The sequence below is a fragment of the Lingula anatina genome, chromosome 2 (genome assembly GCF_051362555.1).
Source record: "Lingula anatina isolate TDL-2025a chromosome 2, LinAna3.0, whole genome shotgun sequence".
Classification (NCBI taxonomy): Eukaryota; Metazoa; Brachiopoda; class Lingulata; order Lingulida; family Lingulidae; genus Lingula; species Lingula anatina.
In genome coordinates, this window is record NC_141768.1 from 16,656,829 (window position 1) to 16,678,420 (window position 21,592).

Here is a 21,592-nt window from a genome sequence, read left to right on the forward strand (position 1 = left end):
AATGGCACCATTCGTCCTCTAAAATACCAACAATTTTCGCACCCCCCCCCCCGTTTTTAACCGTTTTTTATTTTCATAATTCAGTATTTAACACTTAAAGCATTTTCTCTCACTGCGAATATATGATGATGACAATAATAATGAATTTAAAACGATCTTTCAAGACACGTTTTAAAAGATCCACTGTAGCGGATCCCACACCAAAACGAACACAAACGGGAAATGGTCACACGTTTATTCACGCACATGCATACACTGACATGGTGAAAAGAGAAATGTAGGCCTACGTGGCTTTTTCCCGCCCGATGGTGATCCACTGATTTTGCCGAACTGACTACAATAAATCTTGAGACTTGGCGACCTGAGCATTCTGCTCGTCAGTTACAAACGTGGCCGCGCCCAGAACTACTTCTTGGCCATATATAGGCCTATACTGAACAAATCATTTGCATAACAAAACAAAGATGACTAGTAATACGGCCGTAAATCGCAACTTGTTGTTGTAAGCGACAAAATCCACACTGCTAAGGAAGTTTTCAGTAGAAAAATACCGGTAGGCATAAATAGGCATATCTCTATTTAAAGTCTATTGCCTTCTTAATAAATAAACTAATTAGGGCCTAATCAATTAATTCGTAGTCGATCACATTTTAAATATTAACTGGTAAATTTGATCTTTGCATTTCCAGCATTTTTCGTCGTCCTTTTTTTTTTACCATGGTCCTTTGGGAGCAAAGCATTCACAAGAAAAGTGAAAACAATCAGAATACTTTCTCTATCTTTATATCCGGTTATCCATGGGCCAATTCGATTTGGCCAAGAGTTTGTGAGATTTTCATCTTGAGTTAATAAATGGCTGTTTAAAAAAATATTTTTATTTATGTATATTGGAAAAACGTTCAACCATGCACAGTTTGCCAGATTAATATTATTTCAGCGATGATAATCATGGATCCAATTCCGTGGTCTGCACTCCGGTTGATGATAGGCGGAGGTCTTTCTGGAATTAGATGAAAAGAAAATGAATACACTAAATATAATAATATCGTAAACATATTCAACATGTAACATAATGAAATATAGTTAATCCTTGTCCCTAAAAGAATCTTATACTTACTTTGTTTTGAGTACACTTATAGAAAAAGATGTTAGAAAAGTGTATTGGATATGAGTTATGATCAACATGAGACGTTTTGAAAAGATTTTGACAATCTCGTCATTTAATGATAAAATGTTCAATATCACTAATACCTGGGACAGTGACTGTACCTTCAGTATAGTTACTCCCTGGTCCTATAAACATAGTATTAGTCACAAATAAACAAACTTGGTAGCTACGTGTGCAAGAAGCATTATCCCAGCAGGAAGTCGATGTTGACTAACGTTGGATTTTTAATGGATTTGCTTGAGACGTTCATCAACATCATTGATCAACAATTACTGATCTACATTTAATACTTGATATTTATTTAATGTCCACAACTAAACACTTAGCAGGGGCGGATTTAGGGCGTCTTCTGGGTCTTCCGGAAGACGGTCAGATTTTCAAGTTTACATTGACGGGTATCTAATTCTTTTTGTCGGAAGACGGTCAAAATGGAGGATGGACCAAGAAAGATAAATTGGAAGACTGTCAGAAAATAACCCTGGATCCGCCCCTGCTTAGCACATGTTAACTCATTTGTATATATAATTTGCATTTAAATATCGACAGTCATTAAAAGCTTAAATTTGAGTTCCGTCTACGTTATTTTCAAAATTAATAGCATAAGCATAATAATATACATTTATGATAAGTAGTGAATCCCAATCAGGTACCAAAACCAAGCCATATAGGCCTACACGCGCGAGCAAAAAAAAAAAAAAAAAAAAAAATTACCGGGAACAGTGACGCTGCCTGCTGTATAGTTCCTCCCTGACCCTAAAGAGAGAGATTTATATATAATAGTCATTTATATACAAACTTGCCAACAAGCATTGCGCATTTGAATAAATCCATGGGGTGGGGGGTTAGATACAAAACTTGTCATTCAAAATTATAATGCATCCTTTTTAACATAACAATATTACGAAAAATCAATTTTAAGGAAATCTTCCAAAATAATGTGCATTATACAAGATAGTGTGGTCTAAGTGCAAAATGGATATATCAATTTGAAAGCTAAGTCTAGATGTGAATGAAAAACACTTACAAGGACATATGCTACACATGTTCGGGCACTCCAAGGGTGCATTTTGTGTACCGCACGCGCTTCGCGTATAATGACTCTCGCAATACCACTCATCTTGGGCTAGGTTGCAGTCAACTATAATAAGGGAATATGACATTTAAAGCACAATGTAAGCAACATTTACATACCCTTACTATTTGCTTCACATAGTCTTTTTGTATTTGGCAAGGAGACTGGATACTTTTTATAACCAATTTAAGAACCAATGGATGCACCACGATGTACATATGTAGGCTACAATGTAGGCCTACATATGATATACACAATGTCAAAATACAAAACGTCTGAACCATTTATCATAAACATCCGTGAGAATGTATAATAATAATAATAATAATAATAATAATAATGATAATAATGAGAAGAACAATAATAATAATAACAATAATTATTATTATTATTCACACTTACTACTCATCCAGCACTTACGTTCACACTGGTGCCCAACGTGGAAGTTCTTGAAACACGAACAGCTGCACGTATTCAGATCAAGTATGCCCCCGTTATAACACACTATTCCACCGCAGTCTGAAATAGAAGTGATCTTCTTTTCACAAAAAAGGAATAAATTAGGAACATGTCTCATAAGTGCCTCACAAGTGCCTCATTGATTAAATTTCTCTTGTTTTTCCCCTAAGTTTCTATATAAACTTTGACTTTCTTAATGTCAACAAAACTGTATGAAGAAAAATGGACCCCAAACACGAGCAAATATCTCAAGTTCTAAAGTTTTTAAGATAATCAGCCGTGTGTGTCACTGTTTGTGTATAGCCGCGCGCGCGCACGTGTGTGTATATGTGTCCCATCATTTGTTTCATGTCGTGGGTTTCAAATCTGTAAGGGGGTGGTTGTTATCTGAATGATTCAAACGACGTAACACAAGAGTATATCAGAGGGGTAAAACAATCGTCTCCCCCTCCAACCCAAGAGTCTTCCCTGCAAGGGAAGTTTGAAAAATATGTTGCAATTTTTAGCATGTTGCAGTGGGCTTTGCAGTACCTGTGCGAGCTTCAGATCAGTCCTTTTTTGTCTTGAAGTATAGTTTAATGAAAAGAAAGCCATGTATCTTGGGGTACAGAGACCTTTTCTTGACAAGGACGGGGGGAGGCACAACCTTTCTCACATCTCGGACAGTGTTATATATAGCGAACAGTTCTCAATAACTGTTCACTATACACTGTCCCGTAACTTCAGTGTGACTGATGAAGCCCCACGTGTTGGGACGAAAGATTTCAGGTACGCTTTCAGCTTATTGTGTAGAAATTGAACAGTTATAAATTTCATCATCATGACTCGAGTGTTTGATATAAAGTAAGAAAAGTAAGACATAATATACAAATCGTACCGCATAACCCGTCGTTGCATGTCAAGTTGCAGCCTCCGCATTTCTCGCCTACATTGTATGGTGTCAACGTTCCTGCCACGTTTCCACTGAAAAAGATTAATCCTCTATTTCTGTACATAGATGCTAAGGGCAGAGCTGCTACAATTAGAACCTGCAACACACGCAGTAATTCTGCACGCTTGTTTATTACTGATTCGTTCTTTACTTCGTAAGTTAATTAGTCTGTTTACCATTTCGTTGTTCGTCCATTGAATTTTGAGTCTATTAATTAGTTATTCATTTAAATAAAAGTACACCTTTATACTTATGTTTTTTGGTTTGTTTTTATTCATTCATCTTTCTTTATTTATATTCTTATTAATAATTTCATTATTTCCTAAATCCATTCAGTTATTTGGTTTACCTTGGTCCATAGTTGCACACGTAAAATTTCCATTGGTTTCCACTGGCGCCCTTACACACGGCAAATGCACAGCCCACAAGACTACTACCAGACCAAACGAGCTGGGGGAAAAATACACTGTTACAGTAATGGTTTAAAGTTGTGCTCTGAAAAGACTGAATTTCATATCTCACATATGACACTATTAGCATTTTATGCTCCAAATGCAAGTTCTTTTTATAAACATATGTATTCTGGAGCCATGATGAAATTCAAATGTAAATCAATTTTCTTGGGATAATACAAAATTCCACGCAAAGGGGAGCCAAAGGCAAATATTTCTCCCTCCAATTTTCATATGTAACTAGGATGCGTGTCCATTAATTAGATGAAATATATCTATCAATACCTGAGTGAAGTGACCGACATCCTCAAATTTTACCGAAGAATCGTTATATCTGAAATCCTTGCTTTCATTAAACCATCCAGAGATGCAATTTTCCCAACTTGTGTAATCTATTCCGAGATTCTGCCCAACGCTGAATCTACCTAAAAATGTTGGGATATTATAGTTAGTACAAGTTACTAATCAATGTTCAAAAGGCATAATTGCGCTGTAGGCATAATTGCGTTGTTACTGACATAATTGCATGGCAACAAAGAAACGCGTGTCCACAGGACTGCTCAAATTATTTTGTATTTAACATCACATACATGTAAATATACCATGTGCAGGAAAAGTTAAAAATTACCAATTCTATAAAAGTTTCAACTCTCAAAACCCCAAAGAAGCATCTTTTTAAAATTATAAAATGCAGAAACACACAAAATATGTTTCTGCGTTATATCACATCATGTTGTTTATATGGGATCTATTCATTACATGACATTCATAATGTTTTGTGGAAAAAAATTCTTTTGACAGTCCTACCCGGTATTCGCCGCAGAATGCCGTCTTCATGATCGCTGATGCACTGCTTAGCCCATCCTTCGGCCACACGCTCCAGCTCATCATCCCATACCTTGGATCATGCAACGAATCATACAAACAGCATTTTTATTTTTATTCATTTCATTGTGATAGTTATGAACGATGAGTGCATCGTCTGTCATTCTGCTACAGCTGTACTACACCGAGCGAAAGAAATAAGATTATGAAATAGGGCAGCTAAAAGTGTACTTAAAAAGGAACTGACTTTACTGTTCTGAAGGAGACATGAAAATTAATTACAGTAGTAAAAAAAATTACCATCATTTGCATATCACTAGCGTGTTTTATCTGCCTTCTATACTTGTTGTGTTGATCTACGATTAACATTTTATCCTCAGCTGAAACTCCTAAAACCATAGATGATAAGGATTCGAGTATTTACAGTGCAGTTATGATGGTATGTCGAGCTAAGTAGGTCCTTTAACAGATAATGTTCAAAAAGATTTAATCTCAGCACTTTCAAATTGCAGTTGACATAAAGCAATATTGAATGTAGTAATATAGATTTATCATTATGATTTCGTTTTCTTTCATGCACGAATTCATTGCTTTCCCCAAAATAGCTCTTAGTCGGTACAAAATGTAATAGTGCAACTTTAATGCTGTTTTGCAATTATGCAAATACTTCACTAAATCTTATCTTCGAAAGAGCACACCTTATCTTCACATAAACATACAAAACACCAGGCCAAATTACTCTTATTTTGATATTTTTCACCAAAGTGACTTTACCTCCACTGATGAACTTTTCGGATGGTTCAAGACACGCTGAATGACCTGGGAAAGCATTGAATTTGTCTTCACAACTTGTAGGCTGAAAAACAGCATGATTTATCTAAATTACCACCATGTACAACTGTAGCACACATTTGGAACCGACGGGAGGGTCAATGAAAAAGGGGCACATCAGATTTTTGCATCGTGATACAAAAGGCAATTTTTCTTTCTTTCTTTCTTTTTATGATACTCAGTCTGATAATGTAGTACATGTAACAGAACTCAGTCGGATAATGTAGTACAATGGCTATCTTTAGTTTGGAACAAAGTATAAACTCTTGATTTCTCACAGTGGCGTGTCCCCTCCCGTGCTTGCGTGTACGTTCCTTATGGAACGCGTGTTTGCTAGCAGATGTGCGAGTGTGAGGCAGATGTTTTTTGTTTACTTTTTTTCTCAAATTCCGCCGACCTCAAAATGGCCAAAATAGAAAATGAAATTAAGCTCAAGTATAATATAATTTTTTTACCGACTTCCGAAGACTTACGAGTTTCACGGTTCTCACACGTCGCGTGACTGTATATAAGTTCAGCACGAAGGCCATTAAGCTCAGTTTTGTTACTTTTTTGAAGTAACAAATTGTTTCTATTAGCAAAATCAGGGTGTTCCCAGCAAACACAGATCGTTATTATAACGTTATCATAACGTTTTTGGGTTATATAAACGTTGTGGTAACGTAAATAATGAAATCACTTTGTATTAATAAGATCAATATATCCATATAGGCCATAGTGTTTTTATTTTCAGAAAGGTATTTGGTGTGATTACGCAGTATGCCACGTATTTTCGACAAATAAAACACTTCATTGAACAAGAATGACTGTTTACCGTTTTAAGATATGACATATTAAGTTAAAATGGGTGTTGAAGTAGTTTAAGATATTTTTCAAATAGTGACAAAGGTCTTTATTTTGAAAAAAATTCACTTTCCCCCTCCAACCTTTGATGAAAATAGATATTGTTTGAGAAACAAGTAATTAAAAAACACCTGCCTGATACTGAGTTTCCAGTGCAATATAAAGATACACGTGCACTGCTCAATTATACAACAATCATACATAGCTCACGATAACCCAGCAACTAACACCTCTCCGAGTGTTAGCTCCGGCTTTTATCTTCTTCCGCAGCATGATGTGAGAAACAACGGAACAAGTTCCTAATTATAGGAAAAATGTACTTACTCTTTTTGCAGTTGTTGTGCTGCATATTCCGACTGGAATTATGAACAAGATATTTTAGTAATATAAAATCTATATGTATAATATATACAGCTATTGAATAAGGGCCTCTATAACTGTTTTATGCAATGTGAAAGAAAAGAAACTCAAAATTATACGTTTTTTAAACAAGTTACATGTATTATAATATTGAAATATTTTGACACTGTCCTCTCTAATAGAACACACCTGCGTTTTTATAATCTGTGTATTAGGTATAGTGATAAACGCAATAATACATTGTGAGTTTTGCTGATAAATCACCATAAAAGATTACGGCGAATACCGTTAATTATTGATAAAACATAGTGCACTTTTAATGTACTTTCAAACACTTATCTATGACATGATATGAACATATGAATTTTTGATTTTCCCAAAACTCACCTTTGGAAGCTAAAAGCATTAAGCAAAACACCAATGTCAGTAAAACTTCCATTTTCGCCATATAAATGCTGCAGTAAAATACCAGTTGTAGGTGCCGGTAGTGATGGCCACGATATGACTTGTTGAATTACGGGACAGGTCGAATTTTCTTTTTGTATTGCCATTATTTGCTGAAGTATTTCAGAACTGAGATAGGTTTGTTAAGCCTTACTGATCGTGCCAAAGAGACCACACCAATCTGAATTAGGGAAAAGATAAGACTTTCTGGTGAGGAAAAATAACGTGACCGTAAAGCTTAAATTACACTGTCGTGTTTGAGAAAGGGATCATCATTCAATTTAGCTCAATTAGACTTTATACCACAGCAACTGGCAGACCCAAGATTTTGCTAAGGAGAGGAGTGGGACAAGAATGAATGTCTTTGTCTCGCTTGGGAGGTTTGAAAATATTTTAAATCAAATAGACCCTATACAATTAAAATACACTCTGCTGTTAATTAGTTCATAAAGAATTCATTACAGGCAGAAACTTAGATCATACAGAAAAATAATATGACAAGCCTGACGATGTCAAATCTTGGGGTTCAGTTTCTTTGATGTTTTGTCTCCGAGGAAACAATGCACATGTCAATTCAAATACGATAAGTTACTAGTTGACAGCACGTATTTTCTTTTCCGATAAAATGCCGGTCTATGTCGCATATATATATTGAACATGTATAATACCATTCCTTTTTATATACAGACACTGTAAGTGTCTTTATACAGTATATTCTGATAGGTCTGGCTGTCAGCGTCGTCGCTGTCACCGTCGCTATCGCTGTCCGACATGACGTTAGCCCCATAACTTCCAAACCGTATTTTTGTTTTACTTTAAATTTACCGAGTGGCTTTGTTTGGTAAAGAGGCAGGTTGATTGCGAAAATAAAGCATGATCGGTTTACATTTACGGTAAGTATTTTTTTTTTTTTGGCATAATTTTGGTGAAGTTCGCCCCATAACTTCCAAACCGTATTTTTTTGTTTTAATTTAAATTTACAGATTGGCTTTGTTTGGTAAAGAGGCAGGTTGCTTTCGAAGATCAGCATTATCAGTGTACATTGACGGTGATTATTCTGATTTTTTTATGTGTGAAACTTTCATTTTTCACACATTAGCATTTTTAGTGACTTTTATATCACATAGAATTGAACCACTTGCTAGTTTTTCAATGTCCATGTTACCTGGAGGGTAAGAGGGTAAGTTTGATTTTGCTATTTTAGAGCATTATGTAACAGTGCACCAAAGTTGGCCAATACATTATTTTGCGCCCTTTTTTCTGCATAATGTCTGAACACTTGACAGCTTTGCATTTTTGTTTCCTGTATGGTGTCTGTATATTTGTCAGCTTTGCTATCTAGTTATTACTTGTGATCATTTTTTAGCCTTTAAAATGTATTCGTCAAATATGATAAAAAGATAATACTCGTTGTAAATGCGCGTCACTTTATATGGCTGTTACTTTATATAGGCCCTTAACTCAAGCACGTCCGCTCGAACAGCAAAGCACAGTAAACCCCTTTCTCACGAAAATATTATCTTGATATTGTTGTATTTTTGCTAACTGGCCACTATGGTGATGTTTTTTCTTTTTTTTTTTTTGTGAGAAAGGAGTTTATAAGTAAAATATATACCAGTCTTTTTTCACAATTCTGTTGTCATGGAAAAATCCACCAAGCTGTTTTTGTGAATAGAGCGGATATTTAGATATTTTATGTCGACCATTCACAAATGAATGAAAAAATGTCTTTAATTTTGAAGTGTATGGGACACTTGTTTCTTAGATTCAAAACTATCCATGTGAAATGTTCACATACTTTTTCACAATTTTCTTGCCATGGCACTTATAGTCTTTGTGAATTGGCCCTTTCATTTTATTTCTTTGGGAATATCAGTTAATGTTATATGCCAAACTCATCTTTTTGACGTTGATTTGACGAATCAACTCTTGGTAGCGGATATTTGAATATTTCATGTTGATCATTCTTAAATAAAAGAAAAAATGGTTCTTGATTTCTAGGTGTGTGTGTAATATTCACCAGTATGTCGCAAACGGATAATGCATTTATTAGACTTGATATGACCTAAAATACAAAGTACATTACATTTCTGAATCTGCGACTTAATTTGACAGTTAAAATTTCATGATTTTTAGGCGCGGCACATTCTTGGAATAAGACATTTTCAATAGAAGAAATATTTTTGTTGGTGAGGAAGTTTGAACTTCCCTTTCCATTTCTTCTGACTATAAGAACGTAATGTCAGTTCAGTGCCGGTACATTCTTGATCCATGGCTGACAAAAGGCAATCTAATTCCGAGATGATGATAAGGCCAGTTAGATCGATGTCTCTATTTTGAATAGAAAGATAACTACAAGTGTCATTCAAAGAGAGAAGATGGTGGACCTGGTTTATTCTGTGCGAAAAACGTGCTGCAGGCCTCCCAGTGAAAAGACCCCTCAGTTTGCAGAGGAGACTGCGCATGTACGTGAAAATGAACCTGTCCAGTTGCTCGTCAAACGGGCTTTCGGTGCGTCTTGAGCACGAAGTTTCTACACGATGAAGCAGACCGAACTTAACAGTCATTTCTTGTAGATAAAAGTAGATCGTCAACAGTTTCGTTTGTACCTACAACGAAAAAATCATATGAATAATGTGGTCATATCTAGCGAACTTGCGACGACAAGAAACGTAAAAGATGCCGGTGTCAGAAAAATTATTTAAGGTTCTTTGATGCCAAAGAGCAATCTTTAGTATAATTCGAGACATACGGCGAAGATCCTTATCTTTGCCAAGCACTTGTGAGTGAACTTTTTCTAGCTGCTCTTATGCAATTTTTTTATTTCTTATTATTTCAACATTTCATTATTATTTTTGTTATATAATCTTATTCCAGACTATTTTAATTAAAATTACTGTCACCCAATATCTCGGCGGAAACAAGTTTTTTTCTTCAACCCTTTTTATTTTATTAAAACAATTAACTGTCAGAAACCTTACTAACATACACTCACAGATTTATAACAGGTCTAATTTCGTTAAAAAACTGAAGTGAATTTCAGACTTACACTGTCCTCATCTAGTTGGTCTGTAACGCATTTGCAGTTACGACAAAAATCCAGACGGGAGTGAGTCCACCTGTGTAAGATGGCACGGATTTCTTCTGTCTCACGAGTGCAACCGGGACTAGCACCACGGAAGTGGAATCCTAACCGTCGACACTGCAGTCATAAAGGCAAAAATTATTAGCAGTAATTGGCATCCCCTCACAGAGGGTGTGTCGCAAAAGAGAGAGAGAGAGAGAGAGAGAGAGAGAGAGAGAGTTAATATATACTCAATATGTCTGTGTCTGTGGATATCAATTCGGGTGCATCGTTTGATATACTGCCAACACCTTGATATAAATCAAACTTACGTAGCCATTAAGCAGGCCCTGGAGCTGTCTTCTTGCCTCCTTCACATCGTGTCCTAACTCTTGAATGGCAGAAATGTCATCACTCACGTGAATGGAAGAGAAGTCAACTGGAAGGACAAAACAGAATATGACAAATTCAATTTCCTTTCCCACACCTCTTTCTAACATCCACGCCCTCATTATCCTTCAACACGATACTCTATTCTAATAATCAAGCTTCATGAAGAAGAAAAACATCATAAATATCATTGACACACTCTTTAAGAAATCTGAATCTCAGTTCAAATTATATGCCGCGGGTTATGTGTGCGCGGGGATTGCAACGGCGTGTCTCGGCATAGTCAATACTCACACCGATTTTTGGTTTTTCTCCCCTGAATAATTTTTATTGCGCACATACGGACTACAATAATGAATATTCCACACACACAAAAAAGCATAACTTCAAGAAAAAAGAATCCAGTCAGGCTGTTTTTAAATATTAGCTGTATTTCAGTGCTGGTAATCATTCTTGTAAATTTAAGAATTAGAAGTAACACCAATTTTATGGTGTTAGCGACGCCGACGCCAACTGGCGCAGCAGGTGGATACATGTATATGTACAGAAACACATAGACACGCAGTGGCTCTTTATATACGTTGAACTACTCCATTGTAATATACATGTGCTGTCCATCCTTTACTATTCAAGTACTTCAATCTGCGGCAGAGCTACATTAGTTCCCTGAATGTATTATTATTATCCAACATTATTCTGTTCGAAATGCTCTACTCGAAGAAAGGGAAATATTCTTGGAGATTCAGACATAGTATATTTCTTAGTTTGTCTTAGTTTATGATAGCGATTGCTTCCATGGCGTTAGACATGTAAAACAAAGATATACCATCCATCATTTTTTTTCAATAATTTAAAGATATTCACCTTTTGGTCGCTTGGAGTTAGGATAATTCTGATTCTTCCTGATAATTCACATCCAGCAAAACTTGAGAGATCTTATCATTCCTTGTTTTGACTGACTGAGATTCTGGCTTTTTCCTCAAGCTTGACAGTGAACTATCACCACACACGGTAACCAAACTACACATAAAATGTAACAGTGATAGTGCTTACATAAGAGGAATAGATTTTTCAATCCTAAAAACATAAGAGGAAGCATATTACAAACTATGGACCCTTTAATTGTCGATGATGAAACTCCTGTTAAGGCGTTTTGTCTGCCATTTTGAAAATCGTCATTTCACTAACCTAAAATTTTTTGTGAAAAAAATTATTGTCACATGCGTGTTTAGCACCAATTTGTAGGAGGAAAACTTAACTTGAAGCGCACAATAAAAAACTAAAACAATCATTTAATGAAAACAATGGCAATGTTATCTTTGGCAGCTTATTAAGCCCATAAGAAAATCGTGATCATACCTGCCATCCTGTTACTTCAAATCTAGAAATCCAGGAAGTTGCATGACAGTAACATTAGCACTTTCTATCAGGCATCAACGATCCTCTTATTTTTCGTGATTACGCGCTGGACCTCTGTGGTGCAATGTAAGAGGAAACCTTACCTCGTGAGTAAATCATATGCCTTGAGACAGTAGTTGGATGATATGATAGTAAGGGTACTTCAGCACAAGTTAGAATTTTTCTCGCCGTTACCTTATGCCCCTATTTCACACAGACCACGAATCCCACGAATAGCCAGGAATTGACAAATTTCAGGATTCCTGGTTGAATCGTATTCAGTTCGTGAAGTTCTTAACAGATTCGTATATATTCGTAGTCAGTTCTTGCAATTCTTGACCAACAGGAATTCGTGGCAAAAACTTTAATGCCCCTATTTCACACAGACCACGAATCGCCAGGAATTGACAAATTTCAGGATTCGTGGTTGAATCGTAATCAGTTCGTGAAGTTCTTTACAGATTCGTACATAATCGTAGTCAGTTCTTGCAATTCTTGATCAATCGGGAATTCGTGGCAAAAATTATGAGCTGGTCAAAATTTTGGCCACGAACTACCGATTCCAAAAAAATGGTAGTGAATTCTTGACAATATTCGTGCGATTCCAGCCGAATCCCACGAATATTCGTGACACTATCGCACCTGTATCGTAACTGAATCGTAGAGCGTGTCGAATAAGGCCAGAAAATTTGTAACATCTCACGAATCCTGAAATTTGTCAATTCCTGGCGATTCGTGGGATTCGTGGTCTGTGTGAAATAGGGGCATTACGGATAACTTGGTGACCTCCTTGAGTAGAATACAGAAAAGAAAAGTTGGTGATTATGCGAGTACGTTGGAAACAGGCGACACGGGGTACGGCACAGAAATGTGCACAAAATCAGCCAGAGAAATATCTTAGAATATCAAGAGAGGTTACAAAACAATATAGTTCAGGCGAGTTAAGGACCTCATGAACTCCACAATGTTTTGAGAGTTGTTTTTTAAATTATGAAGGATTTTAATTAATGTTCAACATATGTTTGCATTACCGTATCAGTTAGACATGCAGGTAAACTGCATAATTTGACTAGATCTTTTTTCTTTGATAGACTTAGCGTACAGTCTTTGTGAGACATAATTCACCACAAACTTCCGCCAAGGCTTTGCGACAGTATGATGGTATACCGGATTGCTAATTGTTCTGCGCGACGACTATTGATATTCATATCTTTGTTACATTTTCCGAAAAAAGGAAAATGATTCTGCCATTCGTAAGTAAGAAAATCTGAGAAGCATTTGGAATTGAAAGCTATCACACTTTCTCTTTTTCTAGCAATAAACTGTAGAACTTGTGCCATGTCACCGTGCATATAAATCTCCACCATTACAGCAATGAATGGCATCTTTTGCACGTTCTGTCTCGGTTGAGATAATGAAACACCATTCCCTATTCCAAAAATAACGAACACGAAAACATACCTTCCAGCCTCTGAAAAATTCTTCCGGTGCAGGGATTTTCAAGATCTGTTCTCGATAATCTCTTGCCGTACCGCACCCAAGCTTTGGGCAGCGTCGTAGTGTTCGCAAGACTCGGTGTGTGCAGAAGGAACAACATTGCGATGAACTTGTTGAGTATACATTCTGAAACAAAGATATGTTGATCTTTGGGTTTGTAAAATTTTTGGGTTTGTAAAGAGGCTAGGATAAATTTCAAAGAGAAGCTGCATTCATTCAACACAACATTTGAGATATGAGCATTCTGAAAAGCTCATTAAATTTGGAACAAGACAATACACTTACCGAAATATGGTGTATTTTTCTTAATAACACATTTTCTGGAATGTTATGTGAGATTTATGCAACCCCATTGTTTTAACTACATGTATTTTTTTCTGAAGTCTCCTATTTCCTCCCAAGAGTTGACAAACCACGTTCCAATTTTTTCCTTATTTATTTTTCTTAACTGCCAAATATCGCAACATTTTTTTTCATTGAAATAAAAAGCAAACCTTTTCAATTACAAAGAATAAACTGATGCAGCGTGTCAGCGCTAATATTTTAACTTGTTAGCAGTAAACACTCTGACATCCTCTCTTTATAGCTAATCTTGGATTGTATGCTCATGGAGACAGTCATTTGATCCTCTATGAAGTGATACTGAAGGCAAGATTCGCAGAACACCTTTGCTTGAAGACTATTATGTGCAGCTTTATCACACTTGATACTTGGGTCAGAATGACAAGATAAATATTAAGTATACTGGTTGTTTTTCTGTCAGAACAAAGTAAAAATTGTATGCCAACTAAAACAGAATGAGGATAATTAAAGACAACCGTAAGCCACTGAACGTAAAATCAAGCGAGATTTCGGGGGATTTGGAGCAGAATGGGGTGAGACACAGTGACAATCTAGTGCCGCAACGTATAAAAGCTGCCAGAATGTATCCACGGAAATGTTTCTGGTTTCTCTTGCCAATGGGTAATGTCGCATTACAGTCCCAGTCCACTGCAGAGCAGTACACCATGTTACTTGTCATTTTTGAATTGCTATCTCAGATATAGTTAATATAACCTTGTCCAGATTGTAAGAAACACAGTTATGGAACCAGCAGTAAACGATCTAGATGACCCTTGTTCCCAATATGGCCGCCAAAAATCTACGCAACAAACTAATATGGCCAGTTTGGTTTGTTTATTTTCGTAATTAATACAAGAGTGAAACTTGCCCATACTACTTAAAATGTATATTGTTGTATATCTGGAAATAAAATTATCACCCACTGACTCACAGTGTCCTTCTTTTATGTTATTATGTATTTGAAGAGAAAACAAATAGTAACATTCAGCGGACAGCAGTAAATGACATGTCATTTCAAAGTAATAGCCAAGTCAAACACCTTAACACGTATAAGGCTACAGGACTCAGATTTGAATTTTGCGGAATTCTGCAAGATTTCGTCACTTCCGTGACTGTAACTGTCTGCAACAATGTCACAACGTGACTGTAACTGTCAACATGGTTTTCTGTTCGTTTTTGCGCGTGGTCACCAAAGTTTCAGGGGAAATGTCATGTCAATTTAAAGTAATAGCCAAGTCAAACATCTAAATGGAATAAAAAAAAATAAATAAATAAATAAAAAACAACAGCACAAAAAATCCAATAATGATGGTTAAAGATTTACGCGTCATGATTTTGCCCAGTGTTGGATTGACTGCTGTTTTGTGATGTCAAATTATCAAAGCACCAGAAATTGTTTACACATCTTAATGGATGGAAAATTTTGACAATATAAGTTCACAAATAAATAATGAAGACTTAGTAATTGATTCCCTCAGAAGTGGTGATATGATGAAAATATACCCCCGGCGGCCATTTTAAAAAAGACTTGGAGTTCTTTTAAGAACTAAGAAAGGCAATTTCTTTATTTTTTTATGTCATTAATTAGAGTAATTTGTCAATATCTTTCTGCTGAGAAAATGAACAAATTAGGCTTAACACTGCGCTTAGCAATTATATGACTCGGTAATTTACCATCTTCTCTACTTGACTCTCAGATGTGATAAAGTCAGCTGAGTCGCGACACGAAACAGTCATCAAGCAAAGACATTCTATGGATCTGTACAAAATGAAACTGCCTTTTAGTATAATTGTAACCTGTATGTATTGGGTTATAAAATTCTGTTACACGAAAACCAAGAGAAATGAAGAAATTGGTATTGAAAATAACTATTTATTCTGATCACCTGATTAAAAAAAAAAACAGTAACCCTGCGAACATTCAAAACAACATGGAACATTCTACACGTTTGTCAAATATATTAAAACCATTGACTTACCCAGAAAAAGTCTCATGGTTGGTTGAGGTAATCTTAGATCAAATGCAGCAGTTCACCATTTATAAATAATAACCAGCAGGTCAATGTGAAAAATTAGTTTGACTAATTAGTCCGACGCTCCTTTTTTATCAGAAATGTCACTAAAAAGTAGAGGTTTTGCCTTGGGACTTTGTTTTCGCAGCTAGGTGTGGCTCAGCTGAGACGTGCATGGTCAGTGTCGACGGTTGATTAAATACTTCTCAAGACAGTTGAATGTCCACGACAAGTATTTAGCACAAATTGACCAAATTAGTCAGACATTACGTAAGAATTTGGCGGGAGGTGACCAGCGCACGTGGACGAGTTTATTCTGTATAACATCTCTAGAGCGTGATATAGGGTCACTTTATTCGGTTTTAGGGGTGTTTTAGGAAGAAATGACTGCATTTTTTCTCGGTATGTATGTCAAATAATACACTGTCACCCTCTCGCGATATATGCCATGAACACCTCTCGCTGACGTTCGAGGTATTATGGCATAGGCCTATATCGCTCGGGTGACAGTGTATTATCTCACACTTGTTAGAGGTAAACACTCTGACTTCCTCTCTTTATAGCTAATCTTGGATTGTATGCTCATGGAGACAGTCATTTGATCCTCTATGAAGTGATATCGATACTGAAGGCAACATTCGCAGAACACCTTTGCTTGAAGACTATGTGCAGCTTTATCACACTTGATACTTGGGTCAGAATGACAAGATAAATATTAAGTATACTGGTTGTTTTTCTGTCAAAACAAAGTAGAAATTGTATGCCAGCAAAAACAGAATGAGGATAATTAAAGACAACCGTAAGCCACTGAACGTAAAATCAAGCGAGATTTCGGGGGATTTGGAGCAGAATGGGGTGAGACACAGTGACAATCTAGTGCCGCAACGTATAAAAGCTGCCAGAATGTATCCACGGAAATGTTTCTGGTTTCTCTTGCCAATGGGTAATGTCGCATTACAGTCCCAGTCCACTGCAGAGCAGTACACCGTGTTACTTGTCATTTTTGAATTGCTATCTCAGATATAATTAATATAACCTTGTCCAGATTGTAAGAAACACAGTTATGGAACCAGCAGTAAACGATCTAGATGACCCTTGTTCCCAATATGGCCGCCAAAAATCTACGCAACAAACTAATATGGCCAGTTTGGTTTGTTTATTTTCGTAATTAATACAAGAGTGAAACTTGCCCATACTACTTAAAATATATATTGTTGTATATCTGGATATAAAATTATCACCCACTGACTCACAGTGTCCTTCTTATATGTTATTTTGTATTTGAAGAGAAAACAAATAGTAACATTCAGCGGACAGCAGTAAATGACATGTCATTTCAAAGTAATAGCCAAGTCAAACACCCTAACACGTATAAGGCTACAGGACTCAGATTTGAATTTTGCGGAATTCTGCAAGATTTCGTCACTTCCGTGACTGTAACTGTCTGCAACAATGTCACAACGTGACTGTAACTGTCAACATGGTTTTCTGTTCGTTTTTGCGCGTGGTCACCAAAGTTTCAGGGGAAATGTCATGTCAATTTAAAGTAATAGCCAAGTCAAACATCTAAATGGAATAAAAAAAAAAAAAAAAAAAAAAAAAAAAAAAAAAAAAAAAACGGCACAAAAAAATCCAATAATGATGGTTAAAGATTTACGCGTCATGATTTTGCCCAGTGTTGGATTGACTGCTGTTTTGTGATGTCAAATTATCAAAGCACCAGAAATTGTTTTGACAATATAAGTTCACAAATAAATAATGAAGACTAAGTAATTGATTCCCTCAGAAGTGGTGATATGATGAAAATATACCCCCGGCGGCCATTTTAAAAAAGACTTGGAGTTCTTTTAAGAACTAAGAGAGGCAATTTCTTTATTTTTTTATGTCATTAATTAGAGTAATTTGTCAATATCTTTCTGCTGAGAAAATGAACAAATTAGGCTTAACACTGCGCTTAGCAATTATATGACTCGGTAATTTACTATCTTCTCTACTTTACTCTCAGATGTGATAAAGTCAGCTGAGTCGCGACACGAAACAGTCATCAAGCAAAGACATTATATGGATCTGTACAAAATGAAACTGCCTTTTAGTATAATTGTAACCTGTATGTATTGGGTTATAAAATTCTGTTACGCGAAAACCAAGAGAAATGAAGAAATTGGTATTGAAAATAACTATTTATTCTGATCGCCTGATTAAAAAAAAAAAAAACAGTAACCCTGCGAACACCCAAAACAACATGGAACATTCTACACGTTTGTCAAATATATTAAAACCATTGACTTACCCAGAAAAAGTCTCATGGTTGGTTGAGGTAATCTTAGATCAAATGCAGCAGTTCACCATTTATAAATAATAACCAGCAGGTCAATGTTACACGAGCATTCTGTTTTGGCATTCCGTGTCAGATTTGCTCTCCCTCGTCCTTTTATACTTGATTAGGTGTTGAGGGGCGTTTCCTTGCTGATACTTAAACATGTAGATGAATGTAATGTGTAGCACGTCACCTCGTCACTTATCACATCACCCTGAAGGGACAGAATGACGACAATGTAGAACCCACGACTCCACTACTGGGAGTAATTGTTCATCTCGGAAAATACTTACAAAATACTTTCCTGTTATGTGAGTTTTAGCAATAGCCAGAATAATGGTGAAACTAGTATATTCTTAGTATTAGCACTATTAGCACTTCAAAATTGGTGGCTTTCGTGGTTGGTTTTTATTTATCATTTATAGTTTATCTCTGTTGCTTTTATAGGTTTGTTTATTGGACAAATTGGTGGGTCTTGGGTGGGATTAGTATTTCCTTATAATACATCTCCCTTGTTTTTCGTCAAATGTTTTTGACAAATGTTTTGTTTGTTTAGACATTACCCACTAAAAAGGTTTTAATTAGAACTTAGACTTATGTCTGAGTTTTGACAGTTGTCTACTGTTTTTAGCATTTATATTACTTGAAACGGCAATTTTTGGACAGATATTACTAGAAAGAAGCCAATACTTAAATGCAGGTTAACGTCAAATGATTAAAGTTGGCGAACTTGCTGCGCGTTAACACACCTACAAGCACAATACATACCATACTACAGTATAATGCTAACCTATGAATTATTATATTTTTATTTTTATTTACTTTTTTTTCGATTTTAAACGCACTCGTGTTCACATAGTTTTGAGTCCCTTCAGTGTTTTCCTTTTCACCTAACCAAATGATAACCCGTATACATGAGATGCCCTTTTGTGCGTCGCATCTGTGTCTACACTACACTTATAGGTGACATCAGGTTGTAAACCGCAGCATTTATCTGTCGGAAAGCCGTTTGTAAACTTCCCCTGAAGAAAAAGACGTGGGTAAATTCCCGGAGCACGTTAACCCCTTTTAGTGAAAAGCATTTACGAGACGAAGCAAAATTTACAGCTACTGATCTCTTTAGCGGAAGTATTTAGCTTATTGCTGACTGAATAAAGTCTCTCTGGGAGGTTGACTTTTTTAATTGGATGGTTAGTTTTCATGAAAACTTTCTTTCCTGTGGTGATCTTCCCGTTAGAAATACTTGCTCTCCCCATCAAGGAAGCCAGTACTGTATAACGACTGCCAACATATGCCCATGGCAATCAATACAGTAACACGAGGGCCAATGCGGTCTAATGACATCCAGAACAGACCCATAACAATCAAGGGAGTTTCATGACAGATAGTGCTGCCCCATGACAACACTGATAATAAAATTGGAGTCATTTGACTCTCTAGTTAGCACCCCTTGACCCTCATGGAGTAATTTTGACTCCTATATAAGGGTCAAATTACCCCACTACCAGAGCTTTAGACTCTCTTATCAGAGTCAATCACCCCCTGGCTCTCATGGAGTCAATCTGACTCTAAAACCAGAATCAAATTACCGGGGGGCAGTGTCTGGCTGACCCCTTTCACCGACTCTTTTCGCTCGCTGGACAGTAAGCTTCGTTTCATTGCTTGTGATGGCATTGAGCAGACGGCGTGGAGAGAACAGTTTTCATCTTGCTTTGTCAGTATAAACATTACTTTATTGGCCATAGTTGGTTTTATGCAAGAACAAGTGGTTGTCTGTGTGTTTCTGCATGCAGAACTAGTGCACTTATTACTGGCCTGGGCTTTCAGTTGCCACAGCCTTTATGTGATATGTTGGTACAATGCCATTATAGCTGTCCTTGTCCTTAACATCCATGGAGGTCCTTAAAAGCCATGTAGGTCAGTGACAAGTATTTTCTTCGAGGGGCAACTGAGTCTTTTTCGTTGGATTCCCGCTACTCTGAAAACTTGACCAATATTTTCGTTCGTAGAGAAAGGATTTATTGGCACTGATAGCTTGTAAGTCAGCGTGATGCCATCTGGAATCTTTGCTTACGTCTGCCTGTGATCTGATAGAAAGAGTTAATTTGCTGCCCCCCCCCCCCCCCCCCCCCCCCCCCCCCCCGTTGTCATTTTGGTACTTTTATTGGGGCAATGTATCACAATCTGTTTGTTTCGTGCCCTTTTACCATCAACTGTCTGTTTCTTACAGTCATGCATGTACCAGTAATTGTTCACTAAATAATTTGAGTTTTCACGATTTGAGATACTTATCTTCTATAACAGTAAAAACTTGGTCATTCTGACCCCCAAAACACTGTCGTTACGTCATCAGCTCGAGTTAACACATTCACCCTGATGTAAACGTGTTAGATGTGACGGTATTATCTCATTGCAATATCTTTCATCTAAGCGGAAAATTAATGAATTAATTAACCCTAACATGTCGAACCCTCTTAAAACAATCCAAGCTGCAAGTTTTGAAATCTCCAAGATAGCATGCTTTAATAGTCTTTATTGCTTCCTGTCGGCCCTTAAAAGGTATGGAAGACCACAGTGGGGGCAAATAGCACGTCGCACGTACATAACCCGAGTTAGAACTAACTGCAGTGTTTGCTGCTACTATACATGTCATGGAGATTTCAAACTAATATCATGCCCCACTTTGGTCACAAAAGTGCGGGGATAACAACAACAACAACAACAATAATAATAATAATAATAATAATAATAATAATAATAATAATAATGGTGATTAGGGTGATGATTGACCAAGTATGGTGAGTTTTGCGATTTTTAAACAATATCTATTGGACTTAGATATGCCATGCTTACAGCGTTTTTAAAAATGCTTTACCTGCATATTAAACATCAAAACTCTACATCAGAAACGAATGCGTCTAACTCATAATGGACCTTGAAGATGTGTTAGGATACAGTTTTGTGAATAAATCGAAAAGGTGAAATAGCCATTAGTATTGGAGGAATCCATTTTAATTCAATTTTTGGCACTTTTTAAATGTTCCAATTTGTAGCATATCATGGCAAAAACCAAAAGAGCACCCCTAAACGTTTTTTTATGAATGGGATTTGCTCTCATGCTCTCAAGAAGTGACTTGCCTAATAACATATGTTCCTCACGCGTACTGCAATAATCTCCCATTGGCGG

At 36.5% G+C, this 21,592-nt stretch overlaps 2 protein-coding genes across 2 annotated transcripts; both read right to left on the reverse strand.

The window, feature by feature from the left end:
- Positions 1–218: 218 nt before the first annotated feature.
- LOC106177391 (cysteine-rich venom protein tigrin) lies at positions 219–7,472 on the reverse strand. Its single transcript, XM_013560147.2, has 13 exons — positions 7,329–7,472; positions 6,906–6,937; positions 5,682–5,763; positions 5,208–5,296; positions 4,890–4,980; positions 4,368–4,507; positions 3,980–4,080; positions 3,577–3,662; positions 2,661–2,759; positions 2,193–2,306; positions 1,880–1,921; positions 1,252–1,293; positions 219–1,000 (listed from the first exon to the last, which is right to left on the reverse strand). The coding sequence occupies exons 1-13, from the start codon at positions 7,387–7,389 to the stop codon at positions 900–902; spliced, it is 1,080 nt and encodes a 359-aa protein (XP_013415601.1). The 5' UTR covers positions 7,390–7,472; the 3' UTR covers positions 219–899.
- A 1,940-nt stretch (positions 7,473–9,412) lies between these two features.
- Positions 9,413–16,246, reverse strand: LOC106177388 (uncharacterized). The gene is made up of 5 exons (XM_013560142.2): positions 16,056–16,246; positions 13,699–13,860; positions 10,782–10,888; positions 10,435–10,587; positions 9,413–9,994 (listed from the first exon to the last, which is right to left on the reverse strand). Exons 1-5 carry the CDS (start codon positions 16,069–16,071, stop codon positions 9,551–9,553), a joined length of 882 nt encoding a protein of 293 aa, XP_013415596.1. The 5' UTR covers positions 16,072–16,246; the 3' UTR covers positions 9,413–9,550.
- Between the last annotated feature and the right edge of the window lie 5,346 nt (positions 16,247–21,592).

Coding starts and splice junctions, on each gene's coding strand:
- LOC106177388 (XM_013560142.2), bottom strand. Junction 10,889..13,698: donor AATTTTTCAGAGGCTGGAAG/GTATGTTTTCGT, acceptor TTGTCCTTCCAG/TTGACTTCTCTTCCATTCAC. Junction 9,995..10,434: donor ACCAACTAGATGAGGACAGT/GTAAGTCTGAAA, acceptor TTTTCGTTGTAG/GTACAAACGAAACTGTTGAC.
- LOC106177391 (XM_013560147.2), bottom strand. CDS start 7,389: ATGGCGAAAATGGAAGTTTTACTGACATTGGTGTTTTGCTTAATGCTT. Junction 5,764..6,905: donor GCACAACAACTGCAAAAAGA/GTAAGTACATTT, acceptor GCTGTTTTTCAG/CCTACAAGTTGTGAAGACAA. Junction 1,294..1,879: donor AGGCAGCGTCACTGTTCCCG/GTAATTTTTTTT, acceptor CTATGTTTATAG/GACCAGGGAGTAACTATACT.